At 43.2% G+C, this 22409-nt stretch overlaps 1 protein-coding gene across 4 annotated transcripts in view; it reads right to left on the bottom strand.

Annotated features, from left to right (window-relative positions):
- The window catches only part of Pla2g12b (phospholipase A2, group XIIB), a 28816-nt gene extending 15443 nt beyond the window's left edge, over positions 1–13373 (bottom strand). For 3 of the 4 annotated variants that reach the window (XM_005390003.2, XM_013516765.1, XM_013516766.1), the window contains exons 1-2: positions 13019–13373; positions 1352–1440 (exon numbers count right to left, since the gene is read on the bottom strand). In XM_005390003.2, the coding sequence (XP_005390060.1) occupies positions 1352–1440; positions 13019–13229 (300 nt within the window). In that variant the 5' untranslated portion in view covers positions 13230–13373. The remainder of the gene's footprint in view (positions 1–1351; positions 1441–13018) is intronic. The other variant, XM_013516767.1, reaches the window with a different exon arrangement.
- Between the last annotated feature and the right edge of the window lie 9036 nt (positions 13374–22409).

Below are 22409 nucleotides of genomic sequence, written 5' to 3'. Positions count from 1 at the left end.
TTTATATATTTATTTATATATATGTTGCATTAAGGGATAATAATCTGTTCTCACTCATTAGATGAGGCATGGGCCTGGGAGCTAAAATTCTGGATAAATGCTCATTTGCTCACTGTCTGAGACCTGAAATAGGCAGTCTTGCCTGTCCTCAAAACTAAAACATGCATCACAACAGCAACAACTGCAAATTACACAGGGGTAGTGATCACTCAATTAGGCTCTAGAAATCCCTGAGCTCATTCTTCAATAATAGAATGCGTATCACTTCCATAGCTATTAAACTGATAGCCAAAATGTGTGGTTTCCCTAATACAATACCGATTTGGAAGGATTTCTTCCTTCTATGTCTGTATAGTTATTAATGGTTGTGGACCAGGTTGGGCGCCCAGGTTGTACAAAGCATAGGGCACCATATCAGAGGTGGCACCTTCCTCTAGGACATTCTACATATATATATTTATTAAGAAAAGTATCCAGACAAGGGCAGTCAGGTTTTTTTTTTCCTACCATAATTAGTATGTTAAGATGTATCTCTGACAGATGGAAGAAAACTGTCTTGAGAAAAGGGACTCTTTTTCTAATTTGCATGGAAATGCTACATAGGTGAGCGACACTTTAGTTAGAATACACATTATGCTGCTTAGGTAATTATGTCAAAGTAAAACCTTTGCATCATCAGAAAAATGGAGTTTAGTCTTATTCAGACACAATTTGGGATCATATTTTGCATATTGAATCCCTCTGGCTGCATCTTACAAGAAACATCTTCGCTAAAGTGCAGAAAGCCAAAGGATTTTCAAGAAGCCTGAAGGGAAATTAATTTGTCACTCGTTTTAGAAGAGGCTGATTGTTTGGGGAAGGGTGGGTGGTGGCTGGTAAACGTTTGACAAACAGTTGCGGGTGTGATTGCGGGCTTCTGTGGTGACAGTGCTCCGGCATAGCTGCTTATGTGACCAGCAGTGGAAAGACAGCTGCTTGCAGAGGCCAGGCCAACACAAGAACAGCTCTCACTGCCCAGTACCCGCCGACTCCATCCCATCATTACTCTCATTTAATAAGTCACCTTGTCAGATCTATTTTTAAGTTATGTTTGGATACTCTAAGTCTGGCATTCCCAATTGTGATTTCAAAGTTCCGATCCATTCATCTGAGGGACAGCTGCCTCTGAGAAAGGAAATCAGATATCATCTTTGAAAATTTTCTTGCTTCTCACAGATCCAATTTAAGCTACCTGATTACATTGCTCAATTAGATTCCACAAATGATCACTTGTATCCGCGATAACTCTTAGACTAGCCAAGAGTTAACGCTGGTGGTAATTGACCAAGAATGCGATGCTGGCGGTACATACACTTTCTGGTACCTTGAGACCCAGGAAATAGGAGCCACAGCCGTTGGGCTCCTGAGGTTTGTAGCCAGGTCTGGGCATTGGTGCCTTTCCTAGCAGGAGAAAAGAGAGGGGAGAAATATTTAGAAATCAAGTATTTGGGAACATTCATCAAATAAAAATTTTCCAAAAGCGTATTCCATCTTTCTTTCAAAAACTACTGTTCTTCACCTCGAACATGTGTGGCATTTTCTCCTAATCTCAAAGAATTTTTTTTTTTTTTTTTTTTTCCCTCCGGTACCGGGAACCAAACTCACGACCTTGCGCATTCCAGGCAGGCGCTTTTGCCGCTGAGCTTAATCCCCAGCCCCTAATCTCAAAGAATTTTATGAGCACTTAGTCCATAACAAATCTAATGCTTCTCTAGTCCATGGCCTTGAGATAAGGGCTGTGACCAAACCAAAATAAACCTCACTGTTATGGTTTGTGTTTGGGTGTCCCCCCAAAGCCTCATGCGGTCTTGGGGCAGGCTTTTAGGGTTTGATTGATTGTGGGTGTGAGAGCTGCACCCGCCCTGGGGTGGATAGTTTGCATATGTAAGGGAGAGGAAGAGGGTGCTTCTGGCCATTTCCTCCCTTGTGTTTTTGTTGCTTTGCTGTGTTCTGCCGCCATCAGCTGTAGCTCTCTGCCATGTGCCACTCTGCCTTGTAATCTGCCAAGTACGGACTGAAACCTCCACAAACTGTAAGCGAGATAAACCTTTCCTTTCTTAATTTTGGGCGTCAGGTATTTTGCCCCAGCAATGAGAGAAAAGTAACCAAGACACTCACGTTCTTTTAATTTCTCTGGCCACTGTAAGGCCACACACCGCACACAGAACACAAACACCCGGTAACGCCCTTGCAAAATGGATATTTTAATGGTACCATAAAAGTGTTTAAGACTGACTTGAAGGGAGTTTAGCAAGAGTCCTCAGATGCAGACAAAACATTTTGATCAAAGAGCAAAAAAAACCACCCCAAATGCAATATTTTAGATGCAAGGCATTTGTATCATTGAATTAAGTAAAGGGGCTTAAGGCTTTGGCTTTCTGGATTTCTCCTAAAGGCTTTTGAGTTATTTTATGATTCTGAAAATATGTAGAAAGCAGCCTTGACCTGAGATGACCTTAGGGTAGTCGTCTGCATTGGGCATTTTTTTTTTTTCCTGTACTGGGAATTGAACTCATAACCTTGAGCTTGCCAGGCAGGCACTGTGCCACTGAGCTAAATCCCTAACCCCTGCATTGGGCATTTTATCCCTTTATTTAGATAAGAAAAATAGGGACTAAGAAGACCCATAACTTGCCTAAGGTGATACAGTAAGCAGCGGAGGTAGGATATAAATTCAGACTTCCCTGTTGTCTCCATGTTCTATTACTACATCTCTGCCTCCTTTTAGGAGATGCAAGACCAAGCACAAGCACAAGGAAATAGCCTAAGAATTAATCTTCAGAAGGAGGCACATGGCAGGTTCTTTTCCTTTTCATTCTTTCTTTCCTTTCCTTCCTTCCTTCCTTTTCCTTTAATGTTCTCCTACAGGTATTTTATTTTTAATTATTATGTATTATGAAACTTCTCGAGACTGGAAGAAAAAAATAAACCCCTATGCACTCGTATATTACAAACATAATAGGTGGTAACATTTGCCAAACTTGCTATAAACATTTTTCTATTTAATTAAATATTATAGTTCAGGTGCAGTTGAAGCCCCCCCCCTTTTTTTTTCCTCCGGTACCAGGAACCGAACTCATGACCTTGCGCTTGCCAGGCAGGCGCTTTGCCGATGAGCTAAATCCCCAGCCCCCGAAGCCCCTTTATATCCCATCTTTCCATTTTAAGTTTCAGATACTGAATCTACGTTTTAAAGGCCTTCCTCCTTACTGTTCCTCAAAATCTTTTGTTTTATTTATTTTTTTTGTTTTTGTTTTTGTAGTTTTTCTGTCGGTACCAGGAATTGAACTCATGACCTTGCACTTGCCAGGCAGGTGCTTTGCCGCTGAGCTAAATCCCCAGCCCCTTTTGTTTTATTTTTGGACATCTATTCTTGCATATGAATTTTATTGTCAACTTACTAAATTCTACAATATTGTCAGGATTTTGATAACAATCCACTGAATTTAGAATTTCTAGACAACTGCCTGTTTAGACTACTCAGTATTACCAGTCATGAGCATAGTACTGCTCTCCATTTACTTAGTTCTTTCTGGACCTTTCAAAGGATGTTGTAATTTTCTCCACATATCTTTTGTATCTCTTGTATATCTATCTTATTCAGATCCTTAAACAAGATAGAATCACTCATCCAGAACGGTTATAGCAAGTACAGAAAATCTGCACTTCTCTGGAGCCCAGGCTGCATCTCAATTTCTGCTGTATGAGCCCTCCTCGGTGCAGCCCTTGGCTTTCATGGTCTTAAAGGACCCTTGGGCAGACACATCCACGTCACCAGCTGTGGGATGGAGCAGTTAGAAGGGTCCAGTTCTTCCTTTCCTTTAATAAACACACCGAAATGTTACTCATATCCCTCCTCTTGTTACCTTTGGCCAGACCTTAATCAGATGTCAACACCTACTTACGGAGGTGGGCTCGGACATGAAGGCTTTATTCAATGTAGGCAACCAGGACCCCCGCTGAGAATGAGAGGAGGCGCTTGTTACTGTACACAAGGGAAGGAAGTCTTGGTGGAAAATGAGCAGTTCCCAGCACAGTGTTCGGATGTTGGTTGCTGGGGTAGGTGAGGTGTAAGATTTTGGCCCAAGATGGCTCCCGTGATCCCCATGCCCTGTATGGGCACATGTGTCTATCTGTGCTTCATTTCTTTTCATTGCCAGGACTGTCATTTATTGTCCCAGGACTCATCTGTGTGACCAAGAAAATATGGCAGAAGTAGAGATATGTGGATTCTGCTATTCAGCTATAAAAGACTGCGATACTGTCTTATCTCTCTCCCCTCTCTTATCTTTTCTCTCCTCTCCACTCTTTGGTGTCCCGTGGTGGCAGCATCAGCCGCAGCCTAATGTGACTGTGACCTTAGCCGAAGCTTGGAGGCAGAGCTGCCCAGCAAAGCCACCTAGGGCTCCTAATCCTCAGCTACTGTGTGATAAGACATTTGCAATGTTAAGCCACCAGACTGTAGGGTAACTTGTCCCTTGATGATGCATAATTATTGCAGTGGCCATTATGATACTGATCTTTTCATTCCATTATTTTCTATGACAGCTTTGTTGACATACAATTCACCCATCATACATTCACCCACTCAGTGTATCTGATTTAATGGTTTTATTATATTCATAGAGTCCTGCAACTATCATCACAAGTTTATTAGAACATTTTTATGCTCTCAAAAAGAAACTCCATAGCCATTAGCAATTACATTGTGTCTCTCCCTCCTCTGGCCCTGAGCAGTCACTAAACATACTGTCCCTACAAGTATTTGGCCAGCTCACATAAATGAAGTAGTATAATCTGGATCCTCACGTGTCTTGCTTCTTTCCCTTGGCATGGTGTATTTTGGGTTCATGCATGCTGTAGCGTTTATCAGTACTTCATTTCTGTTTATTAGCAGGAAGCACTCCATTGTATGGATAGACCACATTTTGTCTATCCATCTACTCGTTGATGGACATTTGGACTGATTTTCACTTTTCCTCTGTTATACAGTACTTACTACTACAAATATATGTATCCACAGATATATACAAACGTGTGGACATACATTTCTCCAGAGGAGTGGGATTTCTGGGCCACATGGTGACTCTGTTTAACATTTTCAGTAACTGTTTTCCACAGTGGCTGAGTCATTTTTCATTCCCACCAGCGATACATGAGGGTTTCAGTTTCTCCACATCCTCACTAATACTTCTTTCCTGTCATTTTGCTTCACAGCCATGCTAGTGGGTGTGAGACGTGTCTCACGGTAGTTTTGGTTCACAGCTTCCTAAGGACTGATCGTGTTGAGCATCTTTTCCGGGGCCTATTGGTCATTTATGCATCTTCTTTGGGAAATGGTCTCTTCAAATCCTCTGATCAATCTGTAACTGGGTTATTTTTCTTTTGAGTATTTGATTATCAGGTTTATATATATATATATATATATATATATATATATACACACACACACAAGCACTTGTTTCTTTTATATACATGTATTATATACATATGTATATAAAAGAAACAAGTGCTTGTCAGATCTATGACTTGCAAACATTCTCTCCTGCTCCGTGGATTGTCTTTTCACTTTTATGATGGAATCTATTTTCTTTTTTCATTGAGATGAATTAAAAATAATCATCTTAAAGTACATAATTCAATACACTCACAATGTGATGTACCCACTGCCTTCAGCTAGTTCCCAAACATCCCTCCACTCCCAAAGGAGACCCTGTGCCCAGGAAGTAGCCATTCCTGCCTCGGTCAGTCTGGGCTGCTGGAGTAAAAGTGCCAAGGACCAGGTTACCTAAACAACAGAAATTCTCCCCTCGAAGCTCTGGAGGCTGGGAACTTCAGGATCAGGGTTCCAGCAGGTTCAGTGTCCAGTGAGGCCCCTTCCTGTTTGCAAATGGCTGCTGTGCTCTTGTATCCTGATGCAGTAAAGAGGAAGCTGAATCTCTCTCCTTCATGAGGCATTTTGTGACTACCTTCTTTCATTTAGCACAAGCATTCTCAAAGTTCGTCTGTGCTGTACTGTTTATCAGTAGCTGAACAACTCTGTGGAATATACCAGTTTGCTTATTCTTTCATCCATTAATGAACATTTGGGTTGTTTCTACCTATTGGCTATTGTGAATAGTACTGCTATGAAAAACTGTGCATAAGCTTTGCTTAAATATCTACTTTCAGTGCTTTGGAGATGTATAGACGGTAGTTAAAGAGTAGACCTGTTGAGTCATAAGGTAACTCTACGCCTAACTTTTTGGGGATCGTCCAAAGCAGCAGTGAGTTTTCCACACTGCTGTACCATTCCATTCCCACCGGCAGTGCACGGCCGTTCTGACTTCTCCTCCTCATAGTTTCACTACAGCGGATTGAGACATGGAATATTCTCCTTATCCTGCTTGGGATGATCTGAAGATAAGTTTCTTTCACTTCTGGAAAATGTGCAGCCCCTGTGTAAATATTTTTCCTTTCCTCATTGTATTTAGTTTTTTTCTATTGGGCTTATTTCTGAACATTGAAACTTTTTTTAAAAATCCTGTTCTTCATCAATCTTAATCTCCATTTCATATTTTTTATCTTGTTTCTGTCTTTGCCCTAAATTCCCTCAAGCGCCATCCAATCTACTTTCTGTTTTACTAACATTCTCTAGTTTGACTTATCTGCTATCCAATCGACTGTGATTTGTCTTTCAATATCTGTAATTTTCATCTCTTTGGACTCTAGTCAGTTTCCTTTTTAATTCACATATTCACTTTTTAGTCCCATTTTTATTTTACTTTTTGTAGGGGAGGGTTTGAGACAGGGTCTCACTGTGTAGTTCAGGCTGGCCTCCAGCTCACCATGGAGACCAGGCTGGCCTTGAACTCACAGCAATCCCCCATCTCAGCCTCCCAAGTGCTGGGATTATAGGTGTGTACCACCATTCCCAGATCTTTAGTTCCACTTCTAAAATTCATGCTTTCTATACTTCTCTAATAATTTAAATATTCATTTTATTTTATTATTGCTAAGTCTCATTTTCATTGTCTACTGACTTTCTCTGATGATGGACTATCTGTTCACACAGTGTACAAGTGTAACCTCTCAGCAATAGTTCAGGGAGGCTTGGTCTTTGGAGGAAATTCTTCTGTCCTGCGTCATATAACTACAGGGTAGTTCCTTCAATTTTGGCTTTTTGTTTTGGTTCTGTTGACATGTTATTGTTCTGGGGATGAAACCCACGGCCTCGCCCAGGCTAAGCTTGTGCTCTCCACAAGCTACAGCCCAGCCCTCCGCATTGCTTTTTCTGTGGTTCTAAGCATCCCAAGATAGTTGAGAACCAGTATTTATGTGAGTTGTTCAGTTTCAATTACTCAAAGGCTGCATTTACCCGCTGTATGAAACAGACCCTGCACCTGTGAGTGGACTGTGCTTAGGGTAGAGACCTTTTGGTAGATGCTCTTTGTCAGACCTTCAGCCCAAAGTGCACGGGAGCACCCTGCAATTTGGAGTATGGGGTAGAGCATTTGGAATCCCTTTGAAACACGAGGGAGCTTCTCAGGCTCTCAGACAGCTTTATGTAGGCCGTTGAGTGCTAGCTTCCCGAATCTGATAGGGGATGTTATGTTGCCTCTCCTCCAGCACTAGCACCCCTGTCCTCAGCCCTACAGTCACCACATATAATGCTCTGGACTGAAAAGTCTAAGAGGTCTCGAGTGTGAGTGCAACACAAGGGGTGCGGAATAGGTAAGTGAGTGAAGCAATGTGAGTAATCAAACTGCACACATAAACACAATCACATGCGGCCCAAGACTATGTGTGATTGTCTCTTGGGGGGTACACTGTGATTTTACCTTTTTCCTCAGATTGTTGTTTTATAAATATTCTATGTATAACACCTTTATAGTCGCTAGGAAAAAATTGTACATGAAGAAACAAGCATCTAAATCTGGTGAGATCTCCTTAACATCTTCGTTGGCAAGGGGCATCTGCCGCGGACTCCTCGAGGCTTCCTGTCTCCCCTCTTCCATCGGGCACCGCAGAGCTCATAGGAGATGAGACAGTTTGAAGGATCAAGGAATGAAATTCCGATCTGTCCTGCCGGCGCAGGGTTTTGTATAGTGTGCAATGTTTTAAATTAACTGCAGAAATTCTGCCTAGCAGTGAAGCATGGAGTAAAATATAGGTGATGGTTTGGTCTGGGCGTAAATAATCTCCTCACATTACAGCGTGAGTAGTTTACAGTTCGATGCTTGGAGCACGGGCATCGATCACGAGCCATAGCCACACACTGGTGTCATTTCCTGGTGCGGCTCTTCACAGGAGAGGCAGGCTGACCACGGAAAGTCTAGTTCCAGGGCTGGCAAGTGATGGCCCCGCCCGGCCCACTGCCTGTTTTATAAAGCCTGCCAACTAAAAATAGTTGTTACATTTTTAAATGGTTGGGGGAAAAGCCAAAACAAGGATAATATTTTATGACATGTGAAAATTATATGAAATTCAAATGTTAATGCCCATAAAGGAGTTTTACTGGGACGCAGCCACCCGTTTATTATGTATTCACTAGGGCTGCTTAAATTGCAGAACATTGTTATAGTCTCGAAGTGAGGCTGGTTTGCTAATCAAGAGGTAAAATTCAGAGGCCATAAAGCAAGAGACTGACAGATTTGATCTCATAAAACTGAAAACCTTCTGAATAAAGTGAAACACCATAAAGCGGTTGAAAGACACCCAGGAGGCAGACCAGGAGCAGAGCTGGCAGTGGAACCCAGGAGTCCCGCCACGTACACTGCTCCCTGGGCCAGCCTCCCCGCCTCAGTTTCATGACTGAAAACAGCAGCAAAACTCCGTGGGCCCCACTGCCCCAGGTCAAGTCAAGTGTGTCCTCCCAGGAGGGCGTGTAAGTTAGCACAGTCATTTTGGCAGTGTGGAGAGTCCTCAGAAACTAAAAACGCAGAACTACTGTGTGATCCCAGTAATCCCCCCCTTCCCCCGCAGATATCCAAAGCAATGGAAATCAGCATGCGGAAGAAATCTTTGTCCCTCCCTATTCGCTGTAGCTTCATTCACAATAGACAAGATATACAAGCAAGCTAGGTGTCCATCAGACAAAAGAAAAAAGGAAACAGTGGAATATGATTCAGTCTTAAAAAATGAGATCCTGTCCTTCCTGTCAACATAGGCAGAACTGGAGAACATCACACCAGTGGAATAAGCCAGAAAGATGAAAACTGTGCTCTCACTCATATATGGGACCTAAAACTGATCTCATAGCAACAGAGAATAGAAAGGTAGTTTCCAGAGGTGGGGGGTGGATTCCATCAAAGGGTAGAAAATTTGCCTGGTGTGGTGGTGCATGCCTGTAATCCCAGCTCTCAGGAGGCTGAGACAGCAGGATCACTGTGAGTCCGAGGCCCACCTGGGCTACATAGTGAGATCCTGTCTCTAGCAAAGTTGGGGGGGGTACAAAATTCCAGTGGACAAGAGGAATACATTTTAGTCATCTACTGCACTGCAAGACAACCATAGCTAATTATGTATAGTGCGTTTCAAAACTGATAAAAGAATAGACTTTTAACATTCTTGTCATAAGAAAATAAATTGGTGAGTTGACTGAGCCTTACTACAGTGTATACAAAGATCAAAACATCACTTTGTACCCCGTAAACATACACTATCAATATTTGTTGATTAAAGTTTTTAAAAGATGATTCTTTTTCTCCCTGAGATTGAACCTAGGACCTTTGCACAGAACTAATTCCCAGGCCTTTATTTTTTTTTATCTTGAGACAGGGTCTACTTAAGTCACTAAGTTGCCCGGAATGGGCTCAAAGTTTCGATCCTCCTGCCTCAGCCTCCTAGAGTGCTGGGATTACAGGTATGCCCCACCATCACTCGTTTAAAGACTGATATTTAAAGATTTTTTTTTTTTCTTTGAAACTAACTCCAAAAAGAAATTCACTGTGAAAGTCTCTTTGTGAAGTGTGACAGTGTGGACAGTATTTACAAGACACCAAACTCTAGCACCCCTTCTCCAGAGACCTTCACGGGCAGGGAACACTTTCGCTGTTACTGCTTCAAGACATTTCTTCCAGAAACAGATAGTGTTGCCCAGCCACTGGGACTGAGGGGATTGTTTGGCTTTATGTTGAAAGACAGCCCAAACACCCTGAATGAGGTGAAGCTGCTCCCAACTGTCTTTCCCCTGGCGTTTATAAAATGTGCTGGCTACTGAAGAAACTGAGGTTGAGAGAGTCAGGCAACTTGCCCAAGGTCACCAGGAACGGGAACCCCCACTCTTTAATTCAAACCCATGAGTTTTCCATTACTAGATTTCTCAAAGTCTGCTTCAAGGACCTCCTGCTAAAATCACAGCTCCACGAGGCTGGGGTGTAGCTTAGCAGTAGAGCGTGTGCCTGGCATGCTTGCGGCCCTGGGTTGGAGCCCCTGCACCGCCTCAAGAAAAGAAAATGCAGCTCCAAGTCCGACCACAGACCGATTGGATCAGAACCTCTGGGATGGGAGGGGCCCTCCACAGTTTACAATCAATCCTCAAGGGGAATCTCATTTGCACTGGAGTCGAGGCCTTAATACCAGCAGAGCTGTGACACGCAGAACTGTCACAACCCACGCCTTTGGCAAGTTCCGGTTCTGTGTGTTGATTTGAAAATGAATCGCTGTAAACATAAAAAACCCGAAAAGCAGCGTTGGTAGTGCCTTGGCTGCCCGCACACAAAAACACCTCTACCTGCCTGAATAGTTTAAGCTGGGGACTCCCAGGGATTTCTTTGCTGGCTTCCACCTTGCTCTGCAATCACCTGAGAAATCGTAAAAATAGTGAAGTCTGGTTCCGGCCCATAGGGGTTCAGACTTCATTGATCTGTTTGTTTGGGGTTTTTTTTTGTTTGTTTTTTGTTTTTGTGGTACTGGGGATCAAACTCAGGACCTTGCGCTTGCCAGGCAGGCTCTTGTGCCACTGAGCTACATCCCCAGCCCAGGGCTTCACTGCTTTGATGCCAAGCCTTTATCAAAGACCTCCCCAGTTGAGGCTAATACGTAGCCAAAGTAGAGAACCTCCGGCTAAAATAATGGTAAGTACACATCAAGTGTAACTTTTGTTTTCTTGTACTGTTGCTAAACTGTTACTTCCGGCAAAAGAGAACAGTTTCTAAAGCTACATTTTTCTGTGTGGCCCCAGAAAAAGCGGCACCTGGACCACCTGATGCGCAAATCCTTAGAAATGCAAATTAGCGAGCCAGACCTACCAATCAGAAACGCTAGGGGCGGGGCCAGCAAACAAATACACCACGGGTGGGACGAATTTGTGAACTAGCGCTCTGGAGAAGTCTTGCACCTGAGAATTGTGTCACTAAGCAAACTGAAAGGGGGCAGGGACGTGACTAGATGTTATCTACGCGAGAGTCTGCTCGACTCACAATCAGGCTGAGAAGGTATTTTTGTGGTCTTTGCTCCCCGGGGCTCCAAGGATAACAGGGTTTAACCCGTTTTCCTGAGTGACTGTCAGCAGGTTTTACCTGGCTTAGTGAGAGGGGCTATTTGGCTTCCTGTCACCAGGTGCTGCTGGCACGTTGGGCCTGTCTCACTAGAGCCAGACACGCTGCAACCCAAACTTTTGGGACCATTTTCATAGAGAAGGGAAGAAGGGGGAGGTTTGGGTCTTGATGTGCTTTTTTTAAAATCCCTGTTTAAAATCCCACTGTTACCTATTTGCTAATCCGAGTTGTCTCTAGCAAGGAAAACACCTGTGTTGACCCCATGCCTGAAGTGAGTTAACCATTTCCTAGCTCACAAGGCAAACCGCTCAGGCCTAACCCAGTTTATCCAACGCACCGACTATGAACGCGTGGCCCGGAGGTCCAGGTGGGTCCCATAGGCACCAGGGTTTTACCTTGTGAAGTTTTTGCAGTTAGAAGCAGACTTTTGTTCTCCCCTATTGTTATGCGGTTTAAAACTTCTACGCCGCAAAACTTTTGATTCCAGAGCCACAGTTAACCATTATTTTCTAGTCACTCGGCGCATGAGAAAGCCATTTCCCCGGAGAGAGACTGAGGGGCGAATCCAACAAGTGTGTAGCTGCTTTGAGTCTCTTGGAAGCATGCTGTTGAAACTATTCTCAAGTGTGCTAGCCTGCCAGGCTGAGCTGACTTCACGTTTTCAGCTCTAAGCCCAGGACAGAACGCTGGATAAGCAAACCATCACACCAGTGAGACTGTGCGTGCTTTGCAAAACATTTTCAAAGGCCGGGGGTGTGGCTGGGTGGCGGAGCGCCTGCCTAGCCTGGGAGGCCTGGGTTCAGTGCCCATCCCCACCAAAACACACCCGTCTGAGGTTATATGGAGCTGCAGGGTGGGAGGGCTAGGGCTTGGCATTCTGCTCCCATTACACCCAGGGAGGCAGGAACCTGCCCTGCTTCCCTTGGGCAGCCCGGCCAGTGCCCTGGCTCCCTAAACCTCCTTTATACTCAGGCAGGGAAGCGGGTAGGTGTTCCTGATGGGTCGCCACCACAGTGGGGCAGGACAGTCGGGCAGAACGGTGCCCCCGAGGTGCAGCGAGAAAGGTGTGCCCCGCGGGAGGGGAAGGAGAATCCTGCCCAAGCCGAGGTCAGAGCTGCTGAGGAAGTTCTTGCAGAAATCTCTGCATGCTCAGCTTTGTTTCCTCGCTGGAGCCCCCAAAGCCCCTCACACCCTTTCTGCCCAGGCCCTGCTGATTTTCAGGACCTGCCTCCCAACAAACGCAGAGAAATGGCCCCAGGGAAGGCTCCTCAGGTAAAATACAGGAAGCCCGCCACCAATTTGTCAGGATGACTGTATCACAACTATTTTATTGGCCATACTTTACCAGCTGCTTACTTCACTGGGCAGCCTGCATTTGCATTTGGGCCTGCCCCACCCCAGTCTGGTCTATGGTGAGTGGCAGGAGAAGGTGCAGGGCAGGTGGGGACCCGGCAGGCCCCTGGTGACGGCCGTGGCAGGAAGACAAGCCACCCACTCACCATATCGGCACCGGTATTGACAGATTCCATTCTTCCCTCCCAGCAGCTCCAGGAAGGAATCGAAGTAGCTGTTGACGGATTCGAAGCTGCCCCGCAGGTGCCGGAGGCCCCAGTCGGAATAAGATTCCTCAGCTTCCGGGCCAGGGTCGCTCTGAGCCAGGGCTCCCCCCAAGCTGAGCCACAGGGCCAAGAAGCTGGTGGCCAGCTTCATCCTGCAGACAGCTAAGTCCTCAGTGCTGTCCTCAGAGCCCAGCCAGTGTCCCAGAAGTCCAGGGACACAGCCCACCCTGCCGGATGTCAGGCGGCACCAGGAATGAGATTATCGGGAACACTCAGTCTGTGTGTTCCCCCAGAGGTGGACTTTAAACACAGCTATGGAGGCTGAGATGAGATCAGGGCAATTAGAGGGCAAAGGTGAGGCAGTGGGAGGGCCTGTCAGAGGGATGGCCCAGAGGAAAAGCTCTTCAAAGTGGAGTCCATGGCCCTAAAGGAGAAGATGTTGGCCAGCTCCTAGGAGGCAGGAGCAGGGAGCCCTGAGAAATTCTATTGTCTTTTTTTGAGACAGGGTCTCACTATGTAGTTCCAGCTGGCCTTGAACTCACTGTATAGCCCAGGCTGGCCTTGAACTTGTGGTAATCCTCCTGCCTCAGCCTCTTGAGTGCTGAGATTACAGGTGTGTGCCACCACACTCAGTTTGAGCCCTATGAATTCTGCCCCCATAGTTTGTGAAACTATTGATCAGTTACCAGTTTGGTCCCACAGGGCCAGCCACTTGACAGGAGAGCTTTCCTGAGGTTCTAGCCACACCCCTAAATCAGTCCCCTCTCTGGGGAGATGCAGGAGGGTAGGTGAAGGCTGGGGTAAGGTCCAGGGTCCCCCGACCCAGAGTCAGGATAAGGTCTGAAGGCATCTGCACTAGGTGCATGTTAGGTAGTTCAGATCAGAGCCCCAGCTTCCACTTGGCCCCTCATGGGCTCGGACTCGAATCCTCCAATCCAGCGAAGGTCTTCAATGTAGCAGTGCCAGGGCTGGGGCATTTGGGCCAATGTTTGCAGCAGCATCTGTGCAGTCAGCCTTGTCAGATCACGAGATCCTGAGAGCTGAGAACAGGGACAGTTCAGGGCACTCAGCTCTCCGGTGGCTTTTCTTTGAGTTACTTAGAAGTCTAGGAGTTGACCAGCAAGACTGAGATTGGAGGCCCTGAGACTGCTGCCTGAAATCTAGGATTTTGCTTATCATCTTATGAGGAAATAGCACCTACAAAATCAGTGGCCTGCAAAAAATGATATATTGGACCAAATGAATCATTTAGCTTCTTGCTCACGTGGCTAGAAAGCCCCATATAAAATAATAGACCAATGAATTTCCTTCATTTTAGATAAGGAATCTGTCTAAAGACTGATTCTAGGAAGGGCAGTGATTAAAACGTGTTCAGACTAAAAAAAGGAAAACTACAATGTTCACTGCCATCCTACATCTTAAAGCATTTATACTTTTTTGATCCACTCTCATATATGTATTAGACATTATATAATTAAAATAGTTCAATGAAAGTGATTTGTTTTTCTTAAGAACACCTGTTTTCCAGTAATCTTTAAAATAAAATAGAGCAACTACCAACAAATCATCACATCAGCTGGGTTCAGGCACTATTGATCCCTCACATGTCAGAAAAGGCAGGGATGAAAATCATTCAGAAAATCCAGGGTATCTTGTGATATAGAAAGTGCTCATCAATAATCATGATTGCAAAACAGATGCAATCCAGATAATGATCTTTAGCAAATCAATGAAGCTCTGTTCCTGTATTTCGTCACATGCCCTTTCCTGGCATCTTAGCAGCTTCCATGAGTTCTTCAAGGTTACAGTGATCACACAGTCGATACCGCTGGAACCCGTGTTTTGAATGTGCAAGTTTGACTCACTAATAAAGGATCATCTGCAGGTCATTGCAAGGGACCAGTGCAACTAAAACTCTACAAAAAGATATCACAGAACCATGAACCTGCCTGACTCTATAAAAACCATTGGAAATGCCAAATATCCATGCCAGTGAAACTGGCATTCCTGGAGCCACTGCTCTGCCTGCCTCTGCAATAAATACCTTGGGAGACAGAAAGACATATAGAGTATGTAGTAAAGGCGCTTACTGGCCAGAAGTATAAGACAGAAATTATGCACATAAAACAATCACAGAGCCAAGAGTAACAGTGATAATTAGTTGTTCAGTTGTTTCCCATGGTTGGGAAGTGTATATATAACCCTTGAGAAAATATGTGCACCCGTGTGATATGAGACGTTTCATATCCAGACATTGCAAAGGTAACGTTACTTCTAAAGAGTTTGTTTAAATCTCTGAGAATTTATTTAACTCCAAATGAGTCAGTTTCATTATCACCTGAGGAACTGTTGGAAGCAAATAGTCCTTAGAGGTGAACCCATAAAAAGAGGGCAGTGATACATTTTTCCGGTCCTTTGGTATAGCTGTTCTGCCCACATCATATGTAATCAGCAGGTTTCATAAGACTTGGGTCCACTTCACTCCCTTCTGCATCAAAACAGGCAAATGATATATATTTTTAGACATTGAGGCAATAGCTAAAAGTGTCAGGTAGCATATTTTCCCCAGCATATTTCCTCAGACATTATAGGAGTAATACATATGTTGAAGATGTTTGTCCTTTCAAGAATGCTGTGTTTATTTGCATAACATGCTTAGTGAACGTGCCTAAAATACAGCGAGCTACAGGCGCTGCTCACTTAACGACCGAGTTCACCTCCCATGAGTAGGCCATCAAGAGGTCACTAAATGAGGAATTGCATATAGTATGTACATTACAGTATTCAGAACAAAGAAATGGTCAAAGGAAATGCCAACTTGATGACTTTGCTTTTATTTGCAAAACTCTTACATGGATACTGGAATGTATAATAAAACAAATCTATAGTACTGCACAGAATAATAAGCAAAAATTGCAGACTGTATAAACAAGGTGCATATACAAAAAAATACATTGAGGTTGTATCAACAAGATGTACAGAACTATACAGAAAAGGCAGGGTGTAAGTCTAAGCAGTGGGTTGTAAGTTGAACAGGTGTTTTAAAAAAGTAGGTTGTTAAACAAGAAATATCTGTACACAGATTTGCGCCATTTCTATGCAGCAGGGAGCTACCATTTCCATTGGAGAAGTGAGAAAACTGAGTGGCAGTGGCTGAACGGTCTGGTCAGCCACATCATTTGTGAGGCCCAGCAAGCCTGTAATCTCCACTAGGCTGAGACAAGAGGATCGGAAGTTCAGGCCCACCCTGGGAAATTCAGTGATTTAGTGAGAGCCTGCCACAAAATAAAAGTAAATAAATAAAAGGGGTTGGGACGTAGCTTAGTGTAAAGGTCCTGGTTCAATCCTCAGTGTCCCTTTAAAAAAGAAAAAAGAGGGGTCTGGGGATATAGCTCAGTGGCATAAGCGCCTGCCTGGCAAGTGCAAGGTCGTGAGTTCAATCCCCAGTACCGCAACAAAAAAAAAAGAAAAAAGAAAAAAAACAGAACTCCAGTTGGCCCCTGTAATCCCACCTACTCAGGAGGTTGAGGCCTCAGGAGCATGAGTTCAAGGCCAGCCTGGGCAACTTAGTGAGACCCTGGCTGAAAAATAAAAGCGGTACTGGGAACATAGTTCAGTGCTTCCAGAGTTCAACCCTCGGTACTGCTGCACACACACAAAAGGCTCATTTTCAAAAAGGAGATAAAAAGTGCCATTAAAGAGAATACATTTTCCTTTAAAAAGATCTTATTTGAAAAAAAAAAAAAACACCAGATAATACTAATACATAAATAGCAATATAAACAAAACTTTAAAATATTTTGATGCCATATTTTATATAACATAATCTTTACTGATATGCAATACCTTTCTTATTCATAAGACTTTTGACTTTCAGAAAGGTCATTTATTAGGTCACCAAAATGTATGCTTTTAGGCCTGTCAGGCACAGTCAGTATAACTGAAAGCAATTACAGGTGCTCTTGATAAACACAAAAACGGCATGTTGCAGTGGTCAGGGGGTGGTGGTACACGCCTGTAATCCCAGCACTCGGGAGGCTGAGGCAGGAGGATTGTCACAAGTTCAAGACCAGCCTGAGCTACAAAGTGAGCTCAAGGCCAGCCTGAACTGCACAGTGAGATCCTGCCTCAAAAAGACAGAAAAAAAAAAAAAAGGCATGTAATATGGGATGATTTTTAATTTTGAGAAGGATCTTTTTGCTGATGTAGCTGTTGGTGAAGCTAAGAGTATTTTTTCATATTTCTAATTACCCAAAATTCTTGGTTGTGATAAAATAAGCATAATTACCATTTTAACTGGTTTTGAGCACTGAATGCAGTGGCTTAAGCACATTCATATGTGGGTGTGCAGCCATCACTACTGTCCGTCTCCTAAACTGAAACAGGGGACTCATGAAATAATAATTCCGCATCTCTGTCTTCCGCAGCCTCTGGTGCTGCCTTACTTCCTGTCCCTATGCATCTGCCCATTCTAGTTTCTTCATAGAAATGGCGTCATGCCACTTGTGTCCTTCCCTGCCTGGCTTAGTTTGCTTAGCATCATGTTTTCCAGTTCATCCACGTTACGTTTATCAGTACTTCGTTACTGTGGATAAGGTCTGGGTGTGCAGATTTCTGTTTGAGGGCCTGCTTCCCAGTTCCTCGGAATGGGCCTCGCAGGGGCAGATGGTAATTCTGTGTGTAACTTTTACTATACATTCTGCAGCTTTCCTCAGTGGCGGCTCCTTTTACATTCCTACCAGCAATGTGTAAGCTCTGATTTCTCCATCTTTATCTACACTTAAGTGCTTTTGATTGATTCGGCAACAACAGCCATCCTAATGTGTGAGGTGGTAGCTCATGTTTTTGATGTGCAGCTCCCAAAAATTAATGATTCAGAGCATTTTCATATGTTTATTGACCATTTGTGTGACTTGGGAGATAAACATCTACCCGAGTCCTTTGCCCTGCTCCCTTTTTGGGGCGGCAGGGATGGAGCCCAAGGCCTCACAGGTGCTAGACATGCACCCTGACATTGAGCTACAGCCCCAGCCCTACTTTTGCTTTCTTTTTTCCTTTTTTTTTTTTTTTTTCTTGTCTTTTTCCAACAGAGTTTCACTACGCAGTTCAGGCTGGCCTTGAACTCACAGCAATCCTCCTGCCTCAGCCTCCCACAGTGCTGAGATTATAGGCATGGACCAACCCACCCAGCTACTTCTGCATTTTTAAATTGGGTTGTCGTCTGTTGTTTACTTTTAGGACTTCTTTACCTAGGCTTAGGGTTGCCTCTGTACTCTTGGTTGTGTTTGATATCCAGAAGCTTTACATTTGGTTGAAATCCAGCTTGGTTTTGTTTTCTCTTCTCTTCCCCATACTTTTGATGTCATATCCAAGAACGCAAAGCCAAGGTCACAAAGCTCCTGAAGGTCTTCCCTTGTTTTCATGAAGGGTTTTGCAGTGTGTGCTCTTATGTTAAAGCCTCTGCTCCTCCTCCTTTTAAGAACATGACAGTTCGCTCTGTTGCTAGGGTCCAGGCTGAGTATCTTTGGGTTTTCTTGACTGGCAGGAATATTAAGTTCATCTTGTCCCCAGCTCCTGTGCAGCCTCAGTCGCCTCTGTACTGAAAGTTCCCTTGGCTTCTCCCTTTAGTCATCACATTTTTAATGTGTAAGGAAGGAATGTTGATTTCTTAGCTTGAGAATTTAAACATGCTTTCTCCGTATAAATACAAAATGTATCCTATTGTCAACTACTCATTTTCCTCAAAACAGAAAAATAAACGAGGCCTGGCTGTCAAGGAATTGTGAAGCTCGAGGCTCTCCCAAATAAATGTGTTGGTTCAGCCATCAGAGATGACAGCCGTCTGGGTCCTGGAACAGGTTCCTGGGTAGCAGGAGGAGAGACGTGTGGCAGATCCGGGCTGAGGGGATTTTTGATGTATGTACTGTTTACACCAAGCCTCTATTGGCTGTAGACAGGAGGGGTGGAACAACAGGTGTAGCAGTCTAGTCTACACTGGTCCCAGATCCCTGCCCAGATGCCACTTGTGGAGAGTCAGCCCATTCTGGTCTTTCCCCACTCAAGGCACCACTTGTAGGGACCTAATCCTGCTAGCTTGTCCCCTTGACCCAGGGAAAATGAGAATGAAAGACAGAGAATCACAGTTTAACATGCAGCCAGTCAGACGGCTCTTCCTTCTGCCATTTGAGTTAACTTTGAAATGTGGTATAAGAAGGGATCAAATCCACTTTTTGTGGATATCCAGTTTTCCTAGTACAGTTTGTTGAAAAGACCGCCCTTCCCACCATGGAGTGGTCTTGGACCCTTGTCAAAATCATTTGGCCATATATAGGTGGGCTCTTTTTTCTGTTCATAAACCAATGCCATACTGTTTTGATTGTTTTAGCTTTATAATAGATTTTAAAATCAGGACATATGAGTCTTCCAACTTTGTTCTTTTTTCAAAACTCTTTTGGCTACCAGGGCCATTAAAATTCCATCAACAGTTGAAGTTCAGGGATACAGAGGGTGGAGTACAGCTCATGCCTACCATGGACCAGAACTTGTTTGTCCACCAACAAAACAAATGCCACTGGGATCTTACCAGGAATTGCATTGAATCTATAGATCACTTTATATAATTCTGTCATCTGAAATATATTAAGTTTTCCAGCCAGGTGTGATGACACATACCTATAAATCTACTCAGGAAGCCGAGGCAAGGAAATCACAAGTTCACAATTTTATGTCCAGCTTGGGCAACAGAGTGAGATCCCCATCTCAAAAAAAAAAAGGTCTTTGAATCCATAAACACAGTATGTCATCTTGGATTTCTTTCAACAATGCTTTATAATTTTTAGTGTATAAGACTTTCACTTCCTTAGATAAATTTATTCCTGCGTATTTTTTGATGCTATTGTAAATGGAATTGTTTGGTGATTTTCTTTTTTTGATCATCAATTATTAGTGTATAAAAATGAAACTGACTTTTTGGTGTTGATTTCATATTCTGAAGTGTTGCTGGACTCATGTTTTGGTTTTAGGGTGTGAGTGTAATTTTAAGGGTGTCCCACGTGTAAGATCATTTCATCTATGAACAGACAATTGTACTTCTTTTCCAATTTGGATGCCTTTTACTGCTTTGTTTTACCAATTTGTGCTGGCCAGAACTGGTGCACAGAAGTAACAAAAGCTGGCAGTGTCTTGTTCCTGAATGCAGGGAAGAAGGTTTTAGTTTTTCACCATTGAGTACAATGTTAGCGATGAGTATTTTTATACACGGCCCTATCATGCTGAGGTTTCCTTCCACTGCTAGTTTCTTGAGTATTTTTAACCACAAAAGGACATGAAATCTGTCAAATGCATTTTCTTAATCAGTTGAAATGATTACGTATTTTTTCTCCTTTAATGTGGATTATTAATTATACTGATTTTTACATATAATGAACCATCCCTGCATTTCAAGACTAAATTTCACTTATATATGATACACTTGCTGTACAGTTTGACTTGCTAGTATTTTAATGAGGTATTATATTCATACTGGGTATTGGTCAGTAGTTTTATCGTATATTTGTTTAGGGACTGAGGTAAAGGCTGGACTCTCAAAATATTAGAAAGTGCTCCTAGCTCTTCAGTGTTTTGGCAGAATTTGAGAAGGATTGGTGTTAATTCTTAAATGTTTTATGGAATTCACCAGTGAAACTGTCTGGTCTGGGGATTTTCTTTATTGGGAAATTTTAGATTACTGATTCAATTCTACACTAGTGATGAATGTATTCAGGGTTCCCATTTCTCCATTACTGAGGCTTGGTAGAGCATGTATTTTAAGGAAGTTGTGCATTTTGCTTAGATTATCCCATTTGTGTATAATTGTTATAGGATTCCCTTATGACCTAATTTATTTCTATAAAATTAGTAGAAATGCCCCCACTTTCTGATTTTAATAATTTGACTCTTCTTTTTTACTTAGTTATTTTAACTAAAGGTTTGTTGATTTTGTTGTTTTTTCATAGAACCAACTTTGGTTTTGTAGATTTTTTCTATTCTCTATTTTATCTCTCTGTTCTAATCTTTGTGATACCCTTCCTCCTGCTAGCTTTGAGTTTAGTCTGCTTTTCCTTTTCTAGATCTGTAAGGTGTAAAATTCAGGTCTGTCCTATTCCTAGTTTTAAAAAGGCTTGACACTGTAAATGCCTCTTTGAGCAATGCTTCTTCCGTGTCCCATAAGTTTTGGTTTATCACGTTTTTGTTTTCATATGTCCAAAGTATTTTCTAATTTCTATTATGATTTCTTTGCTCTGTTGGATATTGAATTCCTCAACTATTATTGCACAACTATTTCTTCCCTCGGTTTTGTCAATGTTTGCTTTCTATGAGCTCTGGTGTTATGTACATATGTGTTTATACTTATTATATCTTTTTGGTGAATTTATTCTTTTATCAATATATAATGTCCTTTATTCCTTATGATAGTTTTTTTTACTTAGGCTCTATTCTGTCTGATATTAGAATAGTCACATTCTTCCCCTGCAACTCCCAACCCTCTCTCTCTCAAGTAAGATTTCACTATGTCACCCAGACTGGCCTTAAATTCCTGATCTTCCTGCCTCAGCCTCCTGAGTGCTGGTGGATTATAGGTGTATGCCGTCAGGCATGGCTTCAGTTCTCGTTTTAGTTACTACTTCGTGGAATATTTTCCTCTATCTTTTGATTTCCAGTCTATTTTTTACTTTAGATCCAAAAGAAGTCTCTTATAGGCAGAATATACTTTGGACGTGTTTTTGTTAAATCCATTTTGCCAACCTCTACTTTTTGATTGGAGAAATTAACCAACCTTCCTTCTTCCCTTCTACCTTCGTTCCATGCTAAGGGCTGAGCCCAGGGCCTCCGGCGGGCTGGGCGGTGCACAGTGAGTGGATGGGGTCCACTGTATGATTTCAAATGCTACAAACACCATTCAGTTACCATCATACGAAACTTGCTTCTTTATAAAAAATCCAACTCTCGCACTGTCTAGATAAAATTGAGAGGTTTATTTATAATTATTATTAAAGTTGAACTGCTGAAACTTGTTTTTGAAACTTTTGACTCGCATTGACGCTTTACACCCCACATTTATATTAAAATTCTGCACACACATGAAAATGGAAAGACTGCTATGTACCTGGTCCTGCCCGTTTCTCATACACTGTTGTTCTGATGGAGGTGAAACATCTAATGATCCCATCTACCAGGGGCGGTGCGCTCCTGAGCCGGTCCCCTGGCGCAGCGCGCTGTGTGGCTGCTTGGGCGCGACGCCCCGCGCTGGGCGTGAGAGCGCGCAGGCTGGTCTTCCGCGCCTCCGCAAAGC

The sequence above is a fragment of the Chinchilla lanigera genome, unplaced genomic scaffold, assembly GCF_000276665.1.
Source record: "Chinchilla lanigera isolate Chin_1 unplaced genomic scaffold, ChiLan1.0 scaffold00036, whole genome shotgun sequence".
Taxonomy (NCBI): Eukaryota; Metazoa; Chordata; class Mammalia; order Rodentia; family Chinchillidae; genus Chinchilla; species Chinchilla lanigera.
Note: the sequence above shows the minus strand (reverse complement) of the source record. Positions and strands in the feature narration are given on the sequence as shown.